The following is a 21082-nucleotide window of genomic DNA, read 5'->3' on the forward strand; positions in this document are numbered from 1 at the left end:
TCAACATCCCCAGCATTTAGGCCGCAATCACACTCAATGCAAAGAGTCACTACTTCCCTGATGAATGATGAACTTACCTCCCATATCAACGCATGATGTGAGAATGCATCTTACGATCACAGTAAAAACTCACTCCAGCTACTGCGCCACCCTCTCCCTACACACAACCCACAAAAGACAACAGGTGTTTCCTAACCACCTGTAGACTTGTGAAGGTTGTGACATAACCTTTCACCTATTTTATAGGCTGCCCTCGGACCCTTTGAGTAGAGTGAACATTTTAAGTGGAGAGCGCGGGTCATCAAATGGTTAACGTAACATTTGAGGAATATTGTATACACAGTAATTTAAACAGCGAACACTACTGTTTTGATTTCGGGATAGGAAGTGATTTATGAAGAAGTTGAACGCTCCAAAGTATAAAGAACCTCTTTTTCTCTACTCAATCTCGTTGCCTTCAAACCAATTATGGTATCATGTCCCCAAAGCCGAACATATTTACATTATAACTTCTGCAAGAGGTTGCCCCTTAGAGAAAGTTGATTTTTCCATTTACTCCTTTCATGTGAAGCCATCTCGGTGTAATTATTCCCAACAGTCCCAGTCCTTATATGATCTGCAGAAACTGTGGTTAGTCGGCTGTTACAACGACGATCCCGTGTATATAAAACCACAAAGAACTATTAATATGGGAAAGGAAGGGAAGAGGTAATTGTCGTCGGAGATTTGTGTGGATGTTAAACAAAACAGAGCAGAGCAGAACAAATTGTAAAATAGATTTTGCAAAACGGCTGTTTTGTAAAATATATAAAAATTCAAGCTAAAATGTAGGCATTTAGATTTCCATAGATAATTATGCTGGTGCATTTATTTAAACGTGAACGCTAACATTAAAGCAATTTCTTAATCAGAATATACTTGTAATATCAAGATGGGCTGGTTGAACTTTGACCACACGCGGTCTAGGTAGCAAACAATCCTAACAGCTGATTAAAAATCCGATTGGTTAAGAAATTACAATAAAACGAGGGGCATTCAGAACTCCAAATGAAAGTTAATCATAAAGTAGTCAAATTATCAAGGCCTTCCAAACAGAAAATGCTAATTTGGCAATGGAAGTTGGATATAGTGGATATTGTTTTTCTTGGAGCCCCGACAATGAAGTTGGGAGCTGTTTGTCCAGGTGTTCGCGTTTGTGTGGGTTTTTTTCAATGATCTTCGGCCTACAATAGTAAAACTAAGATTTGAAATAAAGCTTCTTTCATTAACCCCAGCCTCCAGCACAGAAGTCGGACTGTAAGAGTAAATTGCATTCTCCCACGTTATTACCCCAGCACGTTAAATATTTGGGGAGAAAATAACAAGACGGCTGAAATGAATTTGTATGCCTGCAGTTTAGAACATTCCCAGCAAATGCCGAATAACCCGAATCGGGGATTAAAACACGGGACAATTTCGCGGTGGCTGATATGCAGTTGACTGGGAGTCTATTTTGGGGCCTGCAGAATGCGTGAATAAAAGAACATTTCTTTCTGAATCCAGACTCGAGTGTTCGTAAAGGAAACGCGTCTTCAAATTACCAGTGAATTAGACGCGTTCTTACCAATAAATTCCCAACAAATTACGTCCGAACAACTACGTGGCTGGTTTGAGAAGGCGGCTCGCTGCGACCAATCCCGAATGAGAAGTTTTGATCAATATAATTACGTAAGAGAAAGACAATGTATCTCGTCCCAGTGGAATGTTTTTTTGGGTGAGAGATGAAATGCGTTATTATTCCAAAATATATTTTCAAAATAAGCGACCTGTTCTCATTTAAAAAACGCCGCAGTTTGGTAAATGGGCATAAATGTGTTCATTTTAATGTCGATTCTGTTTTGTTTTATAATGACAACAAACTTTCACCCGACGGAAAGAAATACAAAAATAAATTAATGATAAAAGAAATTTATTTTTTTATTATTCACATGCTTTCCATTTTTTCTCGTTTGCTGATTGGAAATATAACAGTAAAAAAAACATTTTATATACACATTTTTGAAAGCTCTTTTTCGAACCGTAATATGTATAAAACAATTGAATTGCGTGAGTGCGATTATTGCTTGTACTTTTTTGGGGGGCGGGGGCTATTTATTTATTCATTTATTTTTGTACAGGTATTCACAGCAAATTCAAGTAACGCGGAGTGGCTTGGTTGTCGACTCGCTCAATATTCTGCCCGGGGTGTATGGGTTAGGCTATGTCGCCGCAGGTCACAGTTGCGCCGGAACACTTTGCCGCACTGCTCACAATTGTAAGGCTTGATGTCTGTATGGGTAAGAAGGTGAGTTTTCAGGTTACTTCTCTGATTAAAGGTTCTTCCGCACGTGGGACATTTGTGAGGAGATTCCTGTTCAGATTTGAAGTAAGCAAAGGATTAATTCCTCTTCCTCAAAATGTATTTCCCATACCATTGTGAACTCCCGTGTTACACTGGCGTTCTACACCCATGGCATATTTAAGTTTACTTTTCGTTTTAAAGTAGGTCATAAAACTGTTCATTGGAAGATCGCTGTCTTAAAAATATACCTAAACTCATCAGACATTAACGACTGATTTAATATATTTCCCAATAATTAATTGACTCATAATAACTAGTGTCCCAACGCTACCGCGCATCCCTTCAAATCACCCACAATACTTCCCCTGTGATTTGTCAGACTTTTATTCTTTATACTTAATGGAGGTTAAATTAGAACACAGAACAGTACATAACAGGAACTGGCCCTTCGGCCCACAATGCTTGTGCCAAGTTAAACTGATCTCACCTGCGTGTACATGATCCATATCTCTCTATTCCCTGCACTTCCATATGCCTATCTAAAAGACTCTTCAACGACATGATAGTATCTGCCTCCACTACCACCACGCAATGCGTTCCAGGCGCAAAATTGTATGGAATCTTTCTGTGAACTTACCTGCATATGTAACGTTTTGTGTACTGCTAAAGTCCTTGACTGACAAAATCCTTTCCCACACTCCTGGCACTTGAAAGGTTTTTCTTTGGAATGAATATATCTGCAAATCAACGCAGTGGCATTTCTCAGTAATGAGTCCATATACATACACGCACACACACACACACACACAATACAACGACTGTGTCCTTTAGAAAGGAAATGAGGAGGAATATCTTTAGTCAGAGGATGGTAAATCTGTGGAATTCTGTGACGGCTGTGGAGGCCGTCCTTATGTATTTTCAAAGAGATTGACAGGTTTTTAATTAGTAAGGATGTCAAGGGTTACGGGCAGAAGACAGCAGAATGGGGTTGAGAGGGAAAGATAGACCAGTCATGATTGAATGGCGGAGAGGTTTAGTGGGCTGAATGGCCTCAATTTGCACCTATGACTTCTGAACGTATGAAAAACACACGCACACACGCACACAAATACACACATGCCCACGCACACGCACACACACACACACACACACACACACACACACACACACACACACACACACACACACACACACACACACACACACACGCACGCACGCACACACACACACACCACACACACGTACACACACACACACACACGCACACACACGCACACACACACACACACACACACACACACACGCACACACACACACACACGTACACACACATACACATACACACACACACACACACACACACACACAACACACACACACGTACACACACACACACACACACACACACACACACACACACACACACACACACACACACACACACACACACACACACACACACACACACACACACACACACACATACACGCACACACACGCATACATGGCCTGTTAACTTATATGTCGATTACATTCGCTGTGTTTTGAATTTGCTCTTAATGATTCTCGGGCTTCCTGTAGTTCCTGTTCTGACCACCCTCCGGATACGAGGGAGTTGCGGCAGGCGCGCACACAGCTCCCCCTTCCGCCGGGCAAGCGCCGCGCCGCCTTGCCAATTCGCCAGCACTGCGGGTCCAGCCCAGGGAACGCCGTTTCAGGCAGGGAAGCGGGTTGAGGTGGGAGGGGATTGAGGTGTGAAACGTTCACGAATGCTTGCATTTCTGAGACGCACCAAAAACTCAGGGCCACCAAATGTAAATGAAAAGCAAAACCAAAATTGAAAGCATTGTGTCACAAAAAAAATGCATCGGAATATAATTCAATGTTAGGATAAATTAAACAGGGAAACCTTTCTTTATAACAAATCCCTTTTATGGGAACCGTCTTCTCACTGACCTCTGCGGTTCAGCAGAGATCTCCGTGAAATCCCGTGTACAGAGTCTTAAATAAATTTCCACTAATATTTCCACACGCTAAATATTTTAGCAACCCATTTACCTGTCTATTTGGAGACACAGATTACTGCAGAGACTGGAATCTTGAACAAAACACAAAGTGCCGGAGGAACTGCTCGGGAGACAGGTACGTGGCTACGGAAGGTTTAGCGGGATACGGCTCCAGTGTGGGCAAGTGGGACTATCTTAGATGAGACAACTTGGATAGCTTGGACGAATAGGGGCGAATGGCCCGTTTCCGTGCTGTATTACTCCACGACTCTAAAACAGCGGACCAGGCAGCATCTCTGGAGGAATATCAAGTGGAAGGGAACCTCCGGCAATTTATGATTTGTGGAAGGATCAAGTGTTGGAGGAACTCAGCAGGTCAGCCAACATCTCTGGAGAACGTGGATAGGCAACATTTCGAAAGTCGAAGTCTAAAGAAGGGTCTTGACCCTAAACGTTGCCTGTCCATGTTCTCCAAAGTTGTTGCCTGACCGTCTGAGTTACTCCAGCACTCTCTGTCCTTTTGTATATTAACCAGCATCTGCAGTTCTATTGTTTCTATACGTTGTGATGTGCTCTCCTTCTACTTATTGGACACCAACCGGTCGATTAGCCTTAGTTCAAGTCCCACCTCTGGTGGATATGGGCAAGGAGTGGTGGTGACTCACTCACCTGTGGTCCCGCAGGTGATCTTGTCTTCTGAACGCCTTGTGGCAAATATCACAAGTGTAAGGTCTCTCGTCCGTGTGGGTCCTCTCGTGTATGAGAAGATTGTAGGATTTGGTAAAATGCCGCCCGCAGAATTTGCAGATGAACTCCTTTTTGGTCTTGGACGGTAGTCTCCCCCTGGAAGGTTTTCTGTCCAGGGTCAGTTTCCCCACTTCCCCGTGCGACGCTGCTATACCGGGACTCAGTTTGGGGAAGTCTCCGGACTTTGGCGGGTCTTCCTGCGTGGCCGCCAGAGCCAAGTTGGCAAAGTCAAAGCGGGGCCGGTCTTTCTGCAGGGAGGGGATGATGTGAGCGACTGTCCCTTGTTTTGGGTGGAAGACGTGCGTGCTGAAAGGCAGCGCTGGAAACGGGAAACGTCCGTCCATGAACCGCTGAGCGGCCGCCATCTCCGTGAAGGTAGACCTGGCGATTCCGTGCAAGTGCGGGTAGCCCAGTGTCCACTGGTTCATGTGCATGGTTTGAACCGTGCTAAGTCCGTACAGACCTTGAAGATGATCCACGGCCGACGGAAACGTGTTCACAGCTTGCAAGAAGGAATAGTTGGTCAACTGCAGCGGGGGGTGAAGGGGGATTGGGGCAGGCAAAGTCTTGCTTCCCATTTCTCTAGGAAGGTGCGCAGTCCTGGAGCAGGGGGGCTGGGCAAGAGCACCCGCCGACGTCTGGAAAAGACAGAAATAAAAACAATTCAGTCTTTCAGCGAGCTGGCCCAAAGGACCACGAGAGGACATAAATTGTCTGAAGAAGGGTCTCGATCAAAAACGTCACCCATTCCCACCTTCTCACCAGAGATGCTGCCTGTCCCGCTGACGTTTGCGTCAGTCTTAAGCCATATACGGGTCAAATCGAGTCATGGAGTCACAGAAACAGGCCCTTCGGCCCTACTCGTCCATGCCAAGATGCCCCATACATTAGTCTTATCTGTCCGCGTTTGGCCCATATTCCTCTAACCCTTTCCTCTCCATGCACCTGTCCACGTGTCTGCTAAATGCTGTTATAGTACCTGCCTCAACTGCCTCCCCTAGCAGCTCGTTCCATCTACCCACGACCCTCCGAGTGAGAAAGTTGCCCATCAGGTTCTTATTAAATCTCGCCCCTCTAACCTTAAACCTGTCTTCCCTCTGGTTCTTGATTCACCTTGATTCAGGGTAAAGAAAACCTCTGTGCATTCGTCAGAAAATGTTCTAATCTCATTCGCGTTCGTACTTTGCGTATCTCTTTTTCACAGTGGATCAAAGAGCAAGAATGGAGAGGAATTTTACACTGTTTGAGACAATCAAAAGTCTGAAATTAAACTAACACCATTCCCTAAACATACAGCAACGTAGGTATCGTTTCATCGAGGGCCTTGCCTTTGTAACATACATTTTGGACTGTCTGCAATTAAATCGCTCCACCAGAATCTGATGATTTTACATCTTTGACAGCATCTTCGAAATAAATAAATGAGCTTGCAGATGATGGCAGACAGGGTTTGAGTTGCAGATGAGCGTTGCCCGTGCAATCCCCTACACGACTTCCTTTTTTTTTAATGGGATGAGATCTAATGTCTTAAGCACTTTAACTTTACGAGGTGATCGATGCGGTCAATAAACACGATACGAGCGCAAATAAAATGGAACATTTTCCAAACCCAGCAAGGTAAATAAAAGTTAAGAGATTAGTAGAAGGTAGGGGCGCCTTGGTCTCTCTCGGTGGCAAAACGCTCCGGTCAAACCCTCGTCCCGCCCGTTACATCGGTCCCGTGAAAACGCTCCAGCCCTCTGCGTTCTCACACGTAGCCACTGACACCCATGTCTCTTTCATGACATCTTTGATGTTACGCGGTCACTTCTTCTGTAAGTGCACTTTTGTCGACCCGACCCACCCCCAAAGTTAGTCAGAAACTGTTAAAAAGAGAAAAAAAAAGTTGCATACAGTGTCACCGCGGAGACAGAACCCCGGGCGGTGGGACTTTTGTGGAATAGTGCTGACGGGATCCGAGCAGACTTATTTATTTTTCTTCCTTCAAGAACAACTCGTTCATCAAGATAATTGAGGGGGGGTGGGGGTGGAAGGATGGTGGATGGGGAGAGGGAGAGCGACTAGCAAATGCCTCGTGCGCTAAACAAACCTACTTCTCGGCAGCTTTGGACAGCAGAATGAAACATATTTCGTGTTACTCGAAAGGGAATTCCGCACCCTTTGTAAGATACTTATAGGTTCCTGATGTTGGTGTTTTACAAAAAAAAATCTCAGAAAATTACTCTGCCCCATTACTTTGTTACCATCCGCCTTATCAATGAAATAATTTGAATAATTAAATAATTAAAAACTATTTAAAAAATAGTCATCACATCGCGAGTTGCATTTCTGAGACACACCAAAAACTCAGGGTAATATTTTGGAAAATATGTTTGTTCTGATATTTTAGTAAACGGAATATGATAATTCTGAAATGTCCCCAATGTAATATTTCAGGAGGAGACTGAAGAAATTATGTTCACGTTTATTTACAATCAAAAATGATCGCTACATTATCGCTGATAAACATTGAAATTATAATTTTATCACCACCCCACTTTATGTTGCTGCCCCTTTTTTAAGTAGTTAGGAGGATTCTCTCAGAGCAGATTGTAACTGCTTACAGAATTGGAGAATATTCAAATGGAGGAAAGAGAAATCTGTGCTCAAAGTAACACTCCCAATGAGAGTAGGACTTTACGCCGGTTTATTAGATGAAGATGCCGCCAGGAAAATCGATGGTTTATTTTGTTATTTCAACTCGTCCTCTGGCCCGCGATATACATCTGCCCTCTTTGTGAACGCAGGGTGTTCAATTTGAGCTCAGACCGAATTCCTCTTCAGTGACCTAAAAGGATCGAGCCGATTACATCGACCTGTCAACTAGCCCAATACAGATAGATTACCCTAAACCGCCCGTGTTGCTGAGAGGCGAGTGGGTGAGGGGTGAATTGCTGCCCCCCCCCCCCCCCCCCCCCCCCCCCCACCTTCTATCAATTCACAAACCTCCAAGACTATATCAACCAATTGATATAAAGCGCCGATTGACGATTGATATTTTTAAAAGGCGATTAAATCAAGTTTTCGGACTGCAGATCCCATTGCATTTGCCGAGACTTCTTTGATTCCGCTTTAATAAAACAATCGAGGACTTCAGCAAGTCTGAAGGGTCCTGACCGAGTTACACCCAGAACTTTGTGTTTTGAGTAAATAATGATTTGAGCGAAATTCATTTTGATATTGTACATTTTGGTTGTCCTTTGACACGAGTTACCCGTGGACTTCTTTGCTTAAATTGACACGTTTTTGTAAACGCGATATTTATCTGAAATACGTTCCCCCAAATCAACCTGTTGAAATGTGTATATTTTGCTTGGTGTCCTTTCCGGGAAAGAGTCCCAATGTCATCTCCTAGCGTCAGAATCAATGCCTGGAAGTGAGAGGTTGATAAATGCAACATCTTAACTCACGGATCCCTTTCTCAGCCAGAATAGAGACAGTCTTTGTCTATAGATAGTGAGGTGTGTGTGCGTGGTGATGTATGTTGTCGGTCAGTGTGTGTGCGTGGTGATGTATGTTGTCGGTCAGTGTGTGTGGTGGAGAGGGGAGTTATGTACGTCTCCATCTGTGTATATTTCAGTGATTGTGCATGTAAGCGTGTGAGGTTTATGATGTTTAAATTTATGTGTGTATGTTTCTCTAAAATGATATATATGGGGGGGGGGGGGTGGGGTTATATCGGTGTGTGTATGTGTGTGTGTGTACTTGTGTGTGTATACGCTTGCGTGCGTATGTGTAACCCCGTGTGCATGTGTGTATTTTGTTTAGTTTAGTGTAATTTATTATCACGTGCACCGAGGTGGTGATAAGCGTTTTTGTTGCGTGCAAACTATGCATCGTATAGTTTGCATATGCATATATATTTGTATATGTGTGTGTGTGCGCGTGTGGAACCCAGCGTGGCGCATTTTGTATGTTAGTATCTGTGTGTATCTGTATCTGTGTGCTTGTGTGTGTATGTGTCAAACTGAGCTTTAGTGAGCGTGTGTCTGAGAGAGAGGTGCCACCGGCGGTTTCAGTTCACAGCACCGGGGACTTCAGCTACACTTAAATAGCCTGTTTAAGAATGTTCCCACACAGCCCAGTGCTTTCACCCGCCTGCTGCTAACTGCAATCATGGCACCTCGCAAGAAATGTCTGCATCCCCAAAGAATCATGCTTTAGCACATGCATCGATCTTAACATTCTTCGCCATTATTGCCTTAAGCAGCGAGAAACATACTCCATATTCCACTAAACGTTAGTTTAACCCAGTCGCCAAAAGCACGCCCATTCAATTGGTATGTGGGAAACCTTGGCATAAGATATTCGATTCTGGGCCTCTGTAATCGAAGGCCGGAGCGATCGAACGTTAAAACTCCCTAGTCTGCATTGTGCAAAATATTTAGGGGAAACCAACGTGGTCCCCCAAAAGGGGGTTGTTTTGTTCAGCAGCTCACGGTGTGTGAGCTTGTTGTTCATCCCTTGAAATTGCAATGCAGGATATTAGCAAGCACACCATCCAGGTTAGTATCGTTAGAGTATCCTGGTTCAGTCTAAACCGCAGCCAAATGCGGTTAGATTTCACTTTCTCTTCGATACCAGATTGTTTTATTTCATGCATCGCCATTTTTATTATTAACCGCACGACTATTTGCGCTATGTTACATCTCCTTATTAGCATTCAAATATATTATTAGCAATTAATTGATTCGCCGATGTTTTTAGCTGAAGTGGAGAATAGACAGCCGTTCCTCCATTAAATGGGTTACAGTAAATACCTCATTTTACTAAATAATCCAGACGGAGAATTCACTGCAAATTGTGCTCTCCGTTATGTTCTCTCCGTCGACGGTTTATGCTGTGGGAAATATTGTGTGTAACACAATCCCTCAAAACAGCTGTAAAACAGCAAAGCGGATTCACTGAAATCTCGCATTGAGATCTCGACCCTTGTAAGGTTGTCCCTTGTTCCTGTACTCAAACCCCGTACATCATATTCCTGTTCCCTCATTACAAGGTCCCTGGCTTCCCCCTTACACTAAAGAAAAAACCCCAAAGGAAAGAACTTCTTGGGTGTTGCTTAAATATTTTGCAACCAAAGTCGGCCCGGGGTGTATTCTGTCAAATCTCTTACAATTATTACTCGACAAGACATTTAACAGCCCAGACCAACCTAGACGCTACATATATAATTGTCTTTACAAACATTCCCTCTTCTCCTATTTCACCATCTCCCCGTCGAGGTGCGGAACGGGCAGGCCAACAGGCCGACCACACTCTTTACCTGCCACTATCTGAGTGTTATTGTACAAACGTGTTAATTGGGAATTACATTTCACTGTGCTACATCCAGCCATATAAAATATACGATGCAGGTCAACAGCGTTTATATTTATGATTCCCTATCATAAACGACTAATGTGGTTATTGTTAACAGTGTTGCATGTTTTTTTATAATAAATGCGACGTGTGTGGTGTGCGGTGCACAAATGTTTTCCTATAAACCATTATACCCCAGTCTTTGCTTCTTTTGGGGTCTGGGAGCATAGCTGGATTGAAAGGTGCAAAATATGTATTGGTCGGTTGGTTTTAGGAGCGAGTTCCTAATTATGATCACACAAATTGCATTTCACAGCCAAAACCTGTCATCAACAACATCCATGAACTGAGTTTTAGTTGTAAGTGTCATGAGAGCGTTGCTCTTGTCAATGTTTCCTACAACTCCTGGACTGGGTTTGTAGGAAACACCTCTTCCCATTCCTGTTCAAGCCACCATCCCAACTCAATGCCAGAGCAGACCAAGGCAGCGGCAAAGGATCTCCAGAACGGTCGCATTAACTTGGTCGTTGGAAGGTTTTGCTTTGGACCGCGAGGATCCCAGTCAACTCGCCCCTGAGCGAAGCGCTCAAATTCGCGGAAACTTATACAATGTGAGAAAAACGGGCAATTTGCAAAACAATTCCAATAGTTTTAACAATGACAAGAGTGTTCCCGGTTTGTGCAATCCAATTGGGAATGTTATAGAGGTGAAATACTCGTCCACACGTTTAGCAGAAAGAATGTAGCTGACAATTGGAATTCAAAGGTGGACACTATGGCTGTGATATTTTATAAAATATGAATTGTGCAAACATTGGAGATGGGGGTGGGGGAGGCCGTTTATGGCTAATGGCGTCCCTAATCCAATTTACAAGAAAGTAAGAAACAAATGGGCTTGTTGCACTTTGAGGTGTGTGGAGATTGAAAAGGCTTGTTAGGATTGGTGCTAACACACATACACATACACACCCACACCCACACCCACACACACACACACACACACACACACACACACACACACACACACACACACACACACACACACACACACACACACACACACACATAACAAAAACGATTTTCTTTGGGAACTGGAAGCCTCGGTTCGGCGTAATTGTAACTAATAGTCAATTAATGAACCAAGGCGCTTTCTTGTTGGTCTTTACTAGTAGTTTGTCTATATCGGCAGATCCCACGTCTCCCTCTCGCCCATGCACACACACAGCGCCCGCTACAACTCTCTCTCTCTTCCCCTCTCCGCAGATTTCAGGAGCGAGAGAGAGAGAGAATTGATAGCCGTTGTACAAGTGTGGCCCGATCCCGGACTGTTTTGTTAGTTTCCTGCGCTGATCAATTCCTGGCTTTGACGAGGAAAGCGAAAGAGCAAATGCTTCAGGGCAGAGCTGCACTGTATATGCGCGCCCGCCACTCATTACACGCACACACAGATCGCGAGTAACAAGGCAACACAGCCAGATGGGAACTGTGCAAAGTAGATTTCCATCCCGAATAAATACCCATCCACTGTCAGCACCGTTGACATTTCGAGAAAATCCAGTACATTGCAAAGGCGATTGCAATGAATTTCCTTGCACCGACTTTCACTTCACCTACATATACAACACAATACTTACCGGTAACACGGGGGGTTCCAAACTTTCCAACAGTTGCAGCGATGGGCAATAGTCACGTCTTAAATAAATCACTGTGTTTTAATCCAGAGCGTCAGGAGCGCATCATTCAGGCGAGTTAAGAATAACTTCCCAACTTCTCGCTGACTGCCGACTGCATACTCCGCCAGGCAAGGTTTGTTTTAGGGGGACGGCGGGTGCTGGGAGGTGTGAAGAGCAGGGTTTGCAGACTTTTTGCGATGGGGGCTGATGGTGAGTCTGGACTCTCTTCCTCTCGGTTTCCCTCTGAACTCAGTCTCCAAGCACCATCACATTTCACTATAGCCCGGGCGGGCATCGCGCCTGCGCACAGCCGGGGGCATGATTAACTCCAGCAGTGACTATTGACATAGGTTCAATGTCTCAGTAATGTGTTTACTGCTGTTTGGATAGCAACACGTCCTTAAAGGGACGGCAGTCTTTTTAAAAACACGGGCTTGTCTAGGATGTCAAAACGTAGTGCGGGCGAGGTGAGGTGGTGGGGTGCTGCCTTGTGTTTAGTGAAACAAGGAGTGAAGAGGTAATGTTGTGTCAAAGAAAACTCTTATTACATATGAGTACAAGAAATGGTTTAAAAATCCATCTTGAAAAAAAAAATCCAAGGAAGAAATAAAATAGTCTGGTTTGGGGTATCCAGATGAACAAAGAACAGATTCGCAAATTTTTAAAACCCGTTTTTTTAATATTGCTAACCTGAGGGAGAAAGCTGTCCATTTAAGAAGCCTTATCTCAGGCCAATTAATTGACAGACTATTTCAGAAACAGGCAACGTGCCCGCGGATCTTTACTCAGCGCAGACTAATGTTAATATTTTTAAACCACAAGAATAGAAATTGCATTAAAATGAAAACAAAACTCAAACGAAGCAACCGCCTTCCGTAACAATCTGGGTAACATTGCCAAGCGCTCCGCCGGCCAACCCAACCCTGGGAACTGGATGGACAATTAACTTTTATGCATCTGCTAATTTTACCTCCTTTCCATATCACCGCGTTCATTTGATGTACTTCGTGTGGGTGGGCGTTTGTTTGGCGTTTTTTTTTATTATTCCGGGAGGAGGGGGTGATTTCATTTATTGCATTATGGCTGGAGGTTAATTTAAATCTAAAACAAAACTAGTAAGATCTTGTTTTAATGTCCTGAACGACAGGGACGCCCAAGACGCGGGATCTGCAACGTTAGCTGCGCTAAAGTGCAGGCGTATTCGACAAACTTCGAAAATTAAATTATTATTTTCAAAAAGTAATCAGTTTGATTATTGATAAAAAAAATACTTGCACTCACGTCCATCATTTGAGTGGACGATGGTCCTTTGAATTGTACAATATTGAAATATCGTTGGGTTGGCCGGCGAAGCGGTTGGCAATGTTACCCAGATTATTACGGAAGGCGGTCGCATATTTTGAGTTGTGTTTTAATTTTATATATTCTAACGATTCTATGTGTTCTTAGAAGGAATTCTTAAAGAAGGTATAATACTTTATTTTTAATATTTTAGACCGGAGTCTTCTCATGGTTTATTTTAATTTTCACCTGACGACATCACAACTCCAAATGAAGACATCGCAACAGAGGGACCATCACTGCGAACAATCTGTACTTTCTTTCTCTTGTTTAATAATTAAAAAAACAGTATTGTTTTATTCAAAGAAATCAAACCAAAATATTGCGCAACGTCTGGCATTGGTAGAATAACAAGGATTGAGTTATTTTTAAGGAAAGTAAAATATACTAATGGCCTTAAAATAATCTGTTGTATATGCAGCTGTGCGGCGGCTTCGGAAATAGACCTGACACTAGTGAAAATGACTCGTTCAGAATGAAATCCCAAAAATTCAAAAAGTCTTAATTCCCCACACTCCTCCCCCTGCAAATGACCCGTCGTTTTCAGAAGGAGCTGTCAGTTCAATTGCGGCCCTGGGTTAATTGCCGACATTACATTTTCTGATGAACCTAACCTTTCCCACCACTGCTGCCGTAGTTAGGACGCCGCCGTTTACTTGAGATTTTGTGTTGTATCGGTATAAAAGTCTGAATCAAACCCGTCTTATTTTTAAACACAATCCTACACGGTGACTCATAGAATACATATTTCCCCCCCTGGAATTTCGCACCGCCAGGGAGAAACGAAGTTATGTTTAGTGCTAAGTCTCGGGGACTGAAGACAAGGAACTTAATTCTGACCGAAGTGGGTATTCAGGGGAGTTGTCTGATAGCGGCGACACTCCAGCAATTGTGGTATCGCTGATCTATGGCTTTCTTTAATCAGTAGTTGGGATTTTGCAGTTATCCTGTAGTGGAGTTTGGGAAGCTTGACATCAAGGGACATGGGCTGTAAATCTGTCCACTGCTCTGTTTGGGTACTAGGAAACGGAAAAGTATTACGTCGGCTCGCCTGTACTTGGCATCATTTTTTATATAAAGACAGAAAGGCAGGGATGGACTTACCCTCCGGCACCTTGAGCGCACATCGGCCTCAAGGCGAAGTAACCACAAGCGTAATGTTTTGAGGTCACTTTTCTCCGGGATATCTGCGAATTTCCTGTAGGCCAGGTGACATTTGGCAAAAGGATTACCCTTTAATTTTTGCATCTTTTGTTTCAATTATGGTCTTGGTTAAACTGGTCCATTGCGCCGGGAGAAGTGGATAGTTTTGCAAAATTAGGCAGTACGTTAAATTCTAGTGCTGAGTTTTGACCCTAAATCAAAAGACGAAGCCATCTGAATGAGGGTACATATTTCAGTAATGATCAGGGTGCTTGGGCTGATGTGCACAGCCATTGCGCCAATATTTCAAAAATAAAACTTGAAACCAATGCCAAGCCCGATATAATTTACACGAAGAATACAGAATGTAAATCAATATATCTCAGACCCAGTAGCATGTTAAATTAGTATCAACCATCGATGGTTCATGTGTCGCCGGCGCTTCATCGCCGCCGGGTAAAAAAAAGCTGGAACTCCCAGCGGCATGGGTGAAGTTCTCCCACATCAAACCAAGAGTTGAAGAAGGCTTCTCGACACTTCCTCCAGGGCAACGGGACATCGGTAATACATGTTAGATTGGACAGCTACTCCCAAGTTCCTACTAAATGTAGACAAATATATATAAGTAGGCAGACATTTGCCACACTGCCAGATCGCTTTTCGCCAAGTAGACAGCATTATTAAACTTCCTTCTTAATTTAGTATTGCGAGGATTAAACATGTTAAATAAATACTCTATTTGCATCTATCTGGTAGGAGAAACATTCATTGAACCAAAACAGCTTAAAACACACTTAATGTTATTGTTGCATTTTTTTAAACGATATTGCAGAAATTGGTGATTGGTATAAAGTTATTTTAATCCATTTAACTGTTTTTAATAGATGCCAGCTGTTTTGGTTCATGCACGGTTTTAGAATCAACCGATAATTTCGCTCTACATAATATATCCGATTCATGACCAAGTGGTTTAGAATAGGCAAGTGCAATTGTTTATGACATGAGGCTTTGTTGATGGGGGAAATCGATTGCCTTTCGAACAAACAGTGACTGCGATCCCTTGGCGGACCGAGAGATGCTTGAGTTTTCCCGTTTAAAACCCAAACGACTTAATTCCATTATCACAATAAACAACTCGCCCTCTTCCTGACCAAAGATTCCTTCCACCCATCCGCCTATCAGATCCAATCCATAAAATTACGGATGAAATTTAGCATGTTACAGATTTTAATCCATTGCACATGCAGGACTCCGTCCTAAATAGCTTGCAAATTGTGCAACGTTACATGATGTGGGAGGTAGATCAGTAGTGCGGCGCATTGGGTATGTTACATCAAAACCGCACATATCATATGATATACTACTCACAAATCTAAAACAAAAAGTTTGTTTTAACTAGTCCGAAATTGCAAAGCATTTTTGCTATTTAAAGGTTCAGAGATGTTACATGCCGTGATCTGATACCCCGCCAATAACATTTGAACACGGAGGCTATGAAAACCTCTTATATCGTTTTCTGAAGGGTTTCTTGTCTGCCCACCAGATAAATATTTTAGACACACACACACACACACACACACACGCATGCACGCGCACACTCACACACCCACACACACACACCCACACACATGCACTCACACACACACACACAAACTCACACATACGCACGCACGCACACGCACACTCACACACACTCACTCGCACACGCACACACAGACGCACAAACACACTCACACACGCACACACGCACACACGCACACACACACACACACACACACACACACACGCACACACACAGGCAACATTTCGGGTCGGGATCCTTCTTGTAACGTGATTTGACCAGTTCTCATATACACTGGTACTATCTCAGGGCATGCACCACCAAGGCACAATATTAAATAATTTCAGTGTCTCTCTGGTTCACGTTTAATTTCTATTACAAATATATTTAAAGTAAATGCTGTGTTCTGTCTTTTATTGGTGTAAAACGAAATCCTGATGTGATTCGTAAACAAACTTACAGTGGAAACACGTCGGTGATTAATGATTAAACGAACCAATGATCAAACTTCAATGACTAAAGTAGATATCAGATATAAATAGACATAACACGCAATTTGATATTAGTTATTCAGGCGACGGAGTGAAATGATTACAGGGGAGATACAAGGAACTGCAGTTGTCCAAATCTTGAACAAAACACAAAGTAATGGAGGGACCCAGCGGCTCAGCATCTGTGAGGAAAATGGGCAGGCGTGGTGTCGGTTCTGGACCCTTCCTCAGACTGATTGCAGAAAGGGGGGGGGGGTAGGGGTAGAACAAAGCTTGGTGAGTGATAGGTGGATACAGGTGAGGCGGCTTTGGTTGGCAGATGGTGACGTAAATGACTAAGGTGAAAGGTGAAAATAAGACAAAAAGGTGTCAGATAAGGAGAAAAGAGGAGTGAAATGTAAAGCCGGAAGGTGGTGTATGGATGAAAAGGGACGGCGGGGGAGGGATTGGATAACGGGAGAAATGGGGGCGCAGTGGGTTGAATGGGGATGGGGAGTGGTGGAGGGACAGGAAAGAGAGATAGCGTACAGACACTTTGTGATATTCCAGTTCTGCATTTTATTGTGCCTCTAGATTAATTTGTCCATTGGATCCTGAAATATATGACAGTTATGGGATGGCGTTTAAAATAATTCAATCCGCAATGCCTTTTTAGTCGTCTATCAGAATGTTACTGGGTGCCTGGCAACATTTGGAAATCATGTCTCACGGACCTTGCAAACTGGTAGGTTTGACGAGCACCTGAGAGCAGCTAACCAGCCCAGGGGCGCCGCCCAGCGGCCACTACAGAAACTGAAGGCCAGTAGCGAAAGGAACCCCCCCCAAAAAAATAAAACGTACCTAACTTTAATATTTTCCACTCAACTAATGCATACCAGATTAAGAAAATCAATGATGTAAAAAGAAAAATATGCACGACAAATTTAAACCAGAGCGAAACGTAACATGTGATTTTTTTTGGAATGAAGAGTCAAATTTAGCCTAGGACATTGGGCACTACGATTTACATTTGCTGATTGCATGTTTCAACCCCATCCTCCTAAGGTCCTTTAAACATTTCGAGTTTAAAACAAAATGCACAAGAACAACAAAAATGATCTAATGTTAGAAAGAGTCAAACACGCTGATTCTTCCCGTTCTTTTTGCAGAGAGCAGCACACTGCTTACTCTTCTTTGTCAGTGAAATGAAACAAAAGATTTCTTTACGGCTGAAGTAACCGCACAGTTCGTTTCATAATTACCATTAAGGAACTTATTTTATGAAGCAGTATTTAATGCAGACGTGTGGAATATAATTTGCCCCATAAACCTCGCATTATCGAAGTGTTAAATAGTGATTTAATCCAACACTGGGGAACATTTTTCTTTAGCCAAGTTGCTGCTATCTGGTCGACTATTTGGATAATTGTTAGATTACTGATTAGTGAAGGGGGGGGGGGGGGGGGGTGTTCTACTGAATGCATACAATAGCTGTTTCACATCATTATTTGGTTTTGTAGTTAAAAAAAACACGTATGTTGGGACCAATCTGGACCCGCTGACCAATTTTGTTAAAGACATTCGGCAACCAAGCATTTTCTGACCTGCAAAAATATATACAAATCAATGAAATGTTTGTAACTAAAACGAAATTGTGTTTTGTCTCTATAAGGTTTTCGTTTGTAAATTAAATATATTTAAATACCATATTTGCCTAACCAACTTTTGGTTAGATAACAGCGACAGTGAGTAGCATTTAAAGAATTCCCATTTATCTTTTCCAATTTCTCCTTATGTGGGTTCGTGTCATGTCTGGTGTACAACACTCCCGGGAGGCGTCTTGCGAATTCTTACTTCGTTCGAAGCGCTACATTTATCTTGCAAAAAAAACCCAAGGTTTAACACAGCAGCTCAGGCAGCACCTCTGGAGAACATGGATAGGTGACGTTTCGTATTAGGGCCCTTCTTCAGACTTGTGGATCCGTTACTAATGCACTGGTCCACAATTCGAACACAAATATTCAACCATATCAGACAAGAACTGGTCAGGGATAACAAGACCGCAGACTCTTTGCCGTGAATGAAATCTCGTAACCCACTGGCGAAACAAACTTCAGATATTTCCATCAAGATCAACTGTCTTCGTCAGGATAGAGGGGAATTATCTGTCTCCGTGGCAATAGAGAGCTGCAGATGCTGGTTAATACACAAAAGGTCACGAAGTGCTGGATTAACGCAGCGGGTCAGGCAGCTTCTCTGAAAAACATGGATCGGTGACGTTTCGGGTCGGAACCCTTCTTAGACTACAATGTCTCCATTTTCAGTTGTTCCCCACTTTAAACTAGGCATTAAAACGTGGACCGTAACATTAACGTTATCAGTAAATCAAAACTGGGGTTATTGTCAAGAATCCCACGTCTACCGAATCCATTACAGTGTCATTCTATTATTAAAGAATAACAACTATTGACAATCAACTAAGTGCTATCACCGGCGCTCAAGGAGTATTTTAAAGGGGATTTCCGAGGAAACAATGGATATCAACACTTGGGAAAAACCAGGCATGAACTGGCTTTCTAATTGTTAACAATTCATCACAAAATCGGGTTTTCTTGATGAGTTAGGGCTAAAATATGTTGGCGGACTTGCAACGCGCCTTGGGAAATCGCATGAATAAAATATGTTGTTGTTTTTAAGATTAACAAGAAAATATTTTTTCTACACAAACGTTGACTGCCCTGCCTCTGCCGCTTACATTGGAAACGATAGGGAATATTATTGTGACATTTCCATTCAGTTCCTTTTATGAATGCGTTTGAGAAAAAGCGTAGCTTACACTTTCCAATAGTAGGTACAGGCTCCTGACTCACTGACGCGTGTCAATGTCAGCGCAAATTACCCGGTTCGGGTTTTGTTTGGCAAAGATCTGTGGTAAACTACGAGACATTACAATAATATAGGATGTAGACACAAAATGCTGGCGTAACTCGGCGGGACAGGCAGCATCTATGGAGAGAAGGTGTGGGTGACGTTACGGGTCGAGACCCTTCTTCAGACTGATGTCAGGGGAGTGGGCGGGACAGAGATAGAACGATGTCGGGGACAGTAAGACTGGTGGGAGAACTGAGAAGGGGGGGGGGGGGAATGGGGAGAGAGACAAAGCAAGGGCTATTTGAACTTAGAGAAGTAAGAGTGTAAATAAATATAGGATATTTTAAAAATAACCTTCGGTCGAATTGGAAACAACTATCCCGGTTTTGAGACAATTGGTTTTGAAATCAATTCTAGAAAATCACAGAAGGACCAAAGTGCTGAGCGGGCCATATCTGGGGAACATGGAGAAGCGACGGAAAACAACACCTATCCATGTTCTCCAGAGACGCTGCCTGACCCACTGAATTACTCCCGCACTTTTAAAATCTTTTTTTGGTAAATTAGAATGGGTTGGCTCCATACATATAGGCGCAGCGGCACAGTTGCTGCCTTGCAGCCCCAGAGACCCGGGTTCAATGCTGACCCCGGGTGCTGTCTGTATGGAGTTTGTAGGTACTCCCCGTGACTGCGTGGGTTTCCTCCGGGTGCTCTGGTTTCCTCCCACACTCCAAATACGTGCAGGTTTGTAGGTTAATTGGCTTGGGTAATATTGTAAAATTGTCCCTCGGATGTGGGGTCGTGCTAGTGTACGGGGGTCGTTGGTCGGCGCGGATTCGGTGGGCTGAAGGGCCTGTTGTATCTCTAAACGAAACTAACCAGTCTGAAGAGTCTCGACCCGAAACGTCACCCATTCCTTTACTCTCCAGAGATGCTGCCCGTCCCTCCAGCTTTTTGTGTCTAAACTAAACGAATGTTCTCTGTGTAATTTAATTTCCACTTGAGGTGCTCACACACCTACTTTAATGAAACTCATCACTTATAAATAAGAAATGGGTGACGTTTCGGGTCCCGACCCGAAGCGTCACCTATTTCTTCCCTCCAGAGATGCTGCCTGTCCCGCTGAATTACTCCAGCATTCTGTGTCTACCTTCGGTGTAAACCAGCATCTGCAGTTCCTTCCCACACTTATAAATCAGGGTTTTCGACTTTCGAAGCGCCGTTGGAAATGAGTGCTAAATCGTTGCAACACAACGGTTCGAACTATCCCCTGATGTGAAACACTCAATGAGAGGTTTGTTTTGGCCAAGAACCGTGTCGAGGAGTTAAAATGATGTAATTCCCTCTGTGTTATATACTTCGCAAAACAATCTGTTTCCAAAGCATCATTCTGTCCCGCTCTTATCACCAACTCATTTATTCCCTTGGAAAAAAACATCACCAGATCTTCTCTGGTCCTTCAACGTGGAAGGGGAAACACGAACAGACGAGGCGTGGATTTTAATACTCCCGAGTGTCCCTTACGAATAATGTTTAAAATATCAAACCATTTCATTATTAAGAGTACCTTTCACATCCAATCATAATTCAAAAACTTGGCAAAGACACCT

The 21082-nt window shown here is 43.3% G+C and overlaps 1 protein-coding gene and 1 long non-coding RNA gene across 3 annotated transcripts; one reads left to right on the forward strand and one right to left on the reverse strand.

Moving 5' to 3' along the window:
• Window positions 1–1931: 1931 nt before the first annotated feature.
• On the reverse strand, window positions 1932–12441 carry osr2 (odd-skipped related transciption factor 2). 2 transcript variants are annotated; one of them, XM_033019459.1, is made up of 4 exons: window positions 12048–12441; window positions 4996–5711; window positions 2958–3057; window positions 1932–2307 (listed from the first exon to the last, which is right to left on the reverse strand). In XM_033019459.1, the coding sequence occupies exons 2-4, from the start codon at window positions 5649–5651 to the stop codon at window positions 2233–2235; spliced, it is 831 nt and encodes a 276-aa protein (XP_032875350.1). In that variant the 5' UTR covers window positions 5652–5711; window positions 12048–12441; the 3' UTR covers window positions 1932–2232. The 2 variants fall into 2 exon arrangements, with proteins under 2 accessions (XP_032875350.1, XP_032875349.1); XM_033019458.1 differs by having other exon boundaries at window positions 1932–2389; window positions 12048–12439.
• LOC116972109 lies at window positions 12425–13726 on the forward strand. Its single transcript, XR_004411722.1, has 2 exons — window positions 12425–12603; window positions 13582–13726. It is a non-coding gene; the product is annotated as an uncharacterized LOC116972109 (long non-coding RNA).
• The last annotated feature ends 7356 nt before the right edge of the window (window positions 13727–21082 follow it).

This window comes from Amblyraja radiata, chromosome 4 (genome assembly GCF_010909765.2).
Source record: "Amblyraja radiata isolate CabotCenter1 chromosome 4, sAmbRad1.1.pri, whole genome shotgun sequence".
Classification (NCBI taxonomy): domain Eukaryota; kingdom Metazoa; phylum Chordata; class Chondrichthyes; order Rajiformes; family Rajidae; genus Amblyraja; species Amblyraja radiata.

Coding starts and splice junctions, on each gene's coding strand:
- osr2 (XM_033019458.1), bottom strand. CDS start 5,651: ATGGGAAGCAAGACTTTGCCTGCCCCAATCCCCCTTCACCCCCCGCTG. Junction 3,058..4,995: donor GATCACCTGCGGGACCACAG/GTGAGTGAGTCA, acceptor GTTGATTTGCAG/ATATATTCATTCCAAAGAAA. Junction 2,390..2,957: donor ACAAAACGTTACATATGCAG/GTAAGTTCACAG, acceptor AAATCTGAACAG/GAATCTCCTCACAAATGTCC.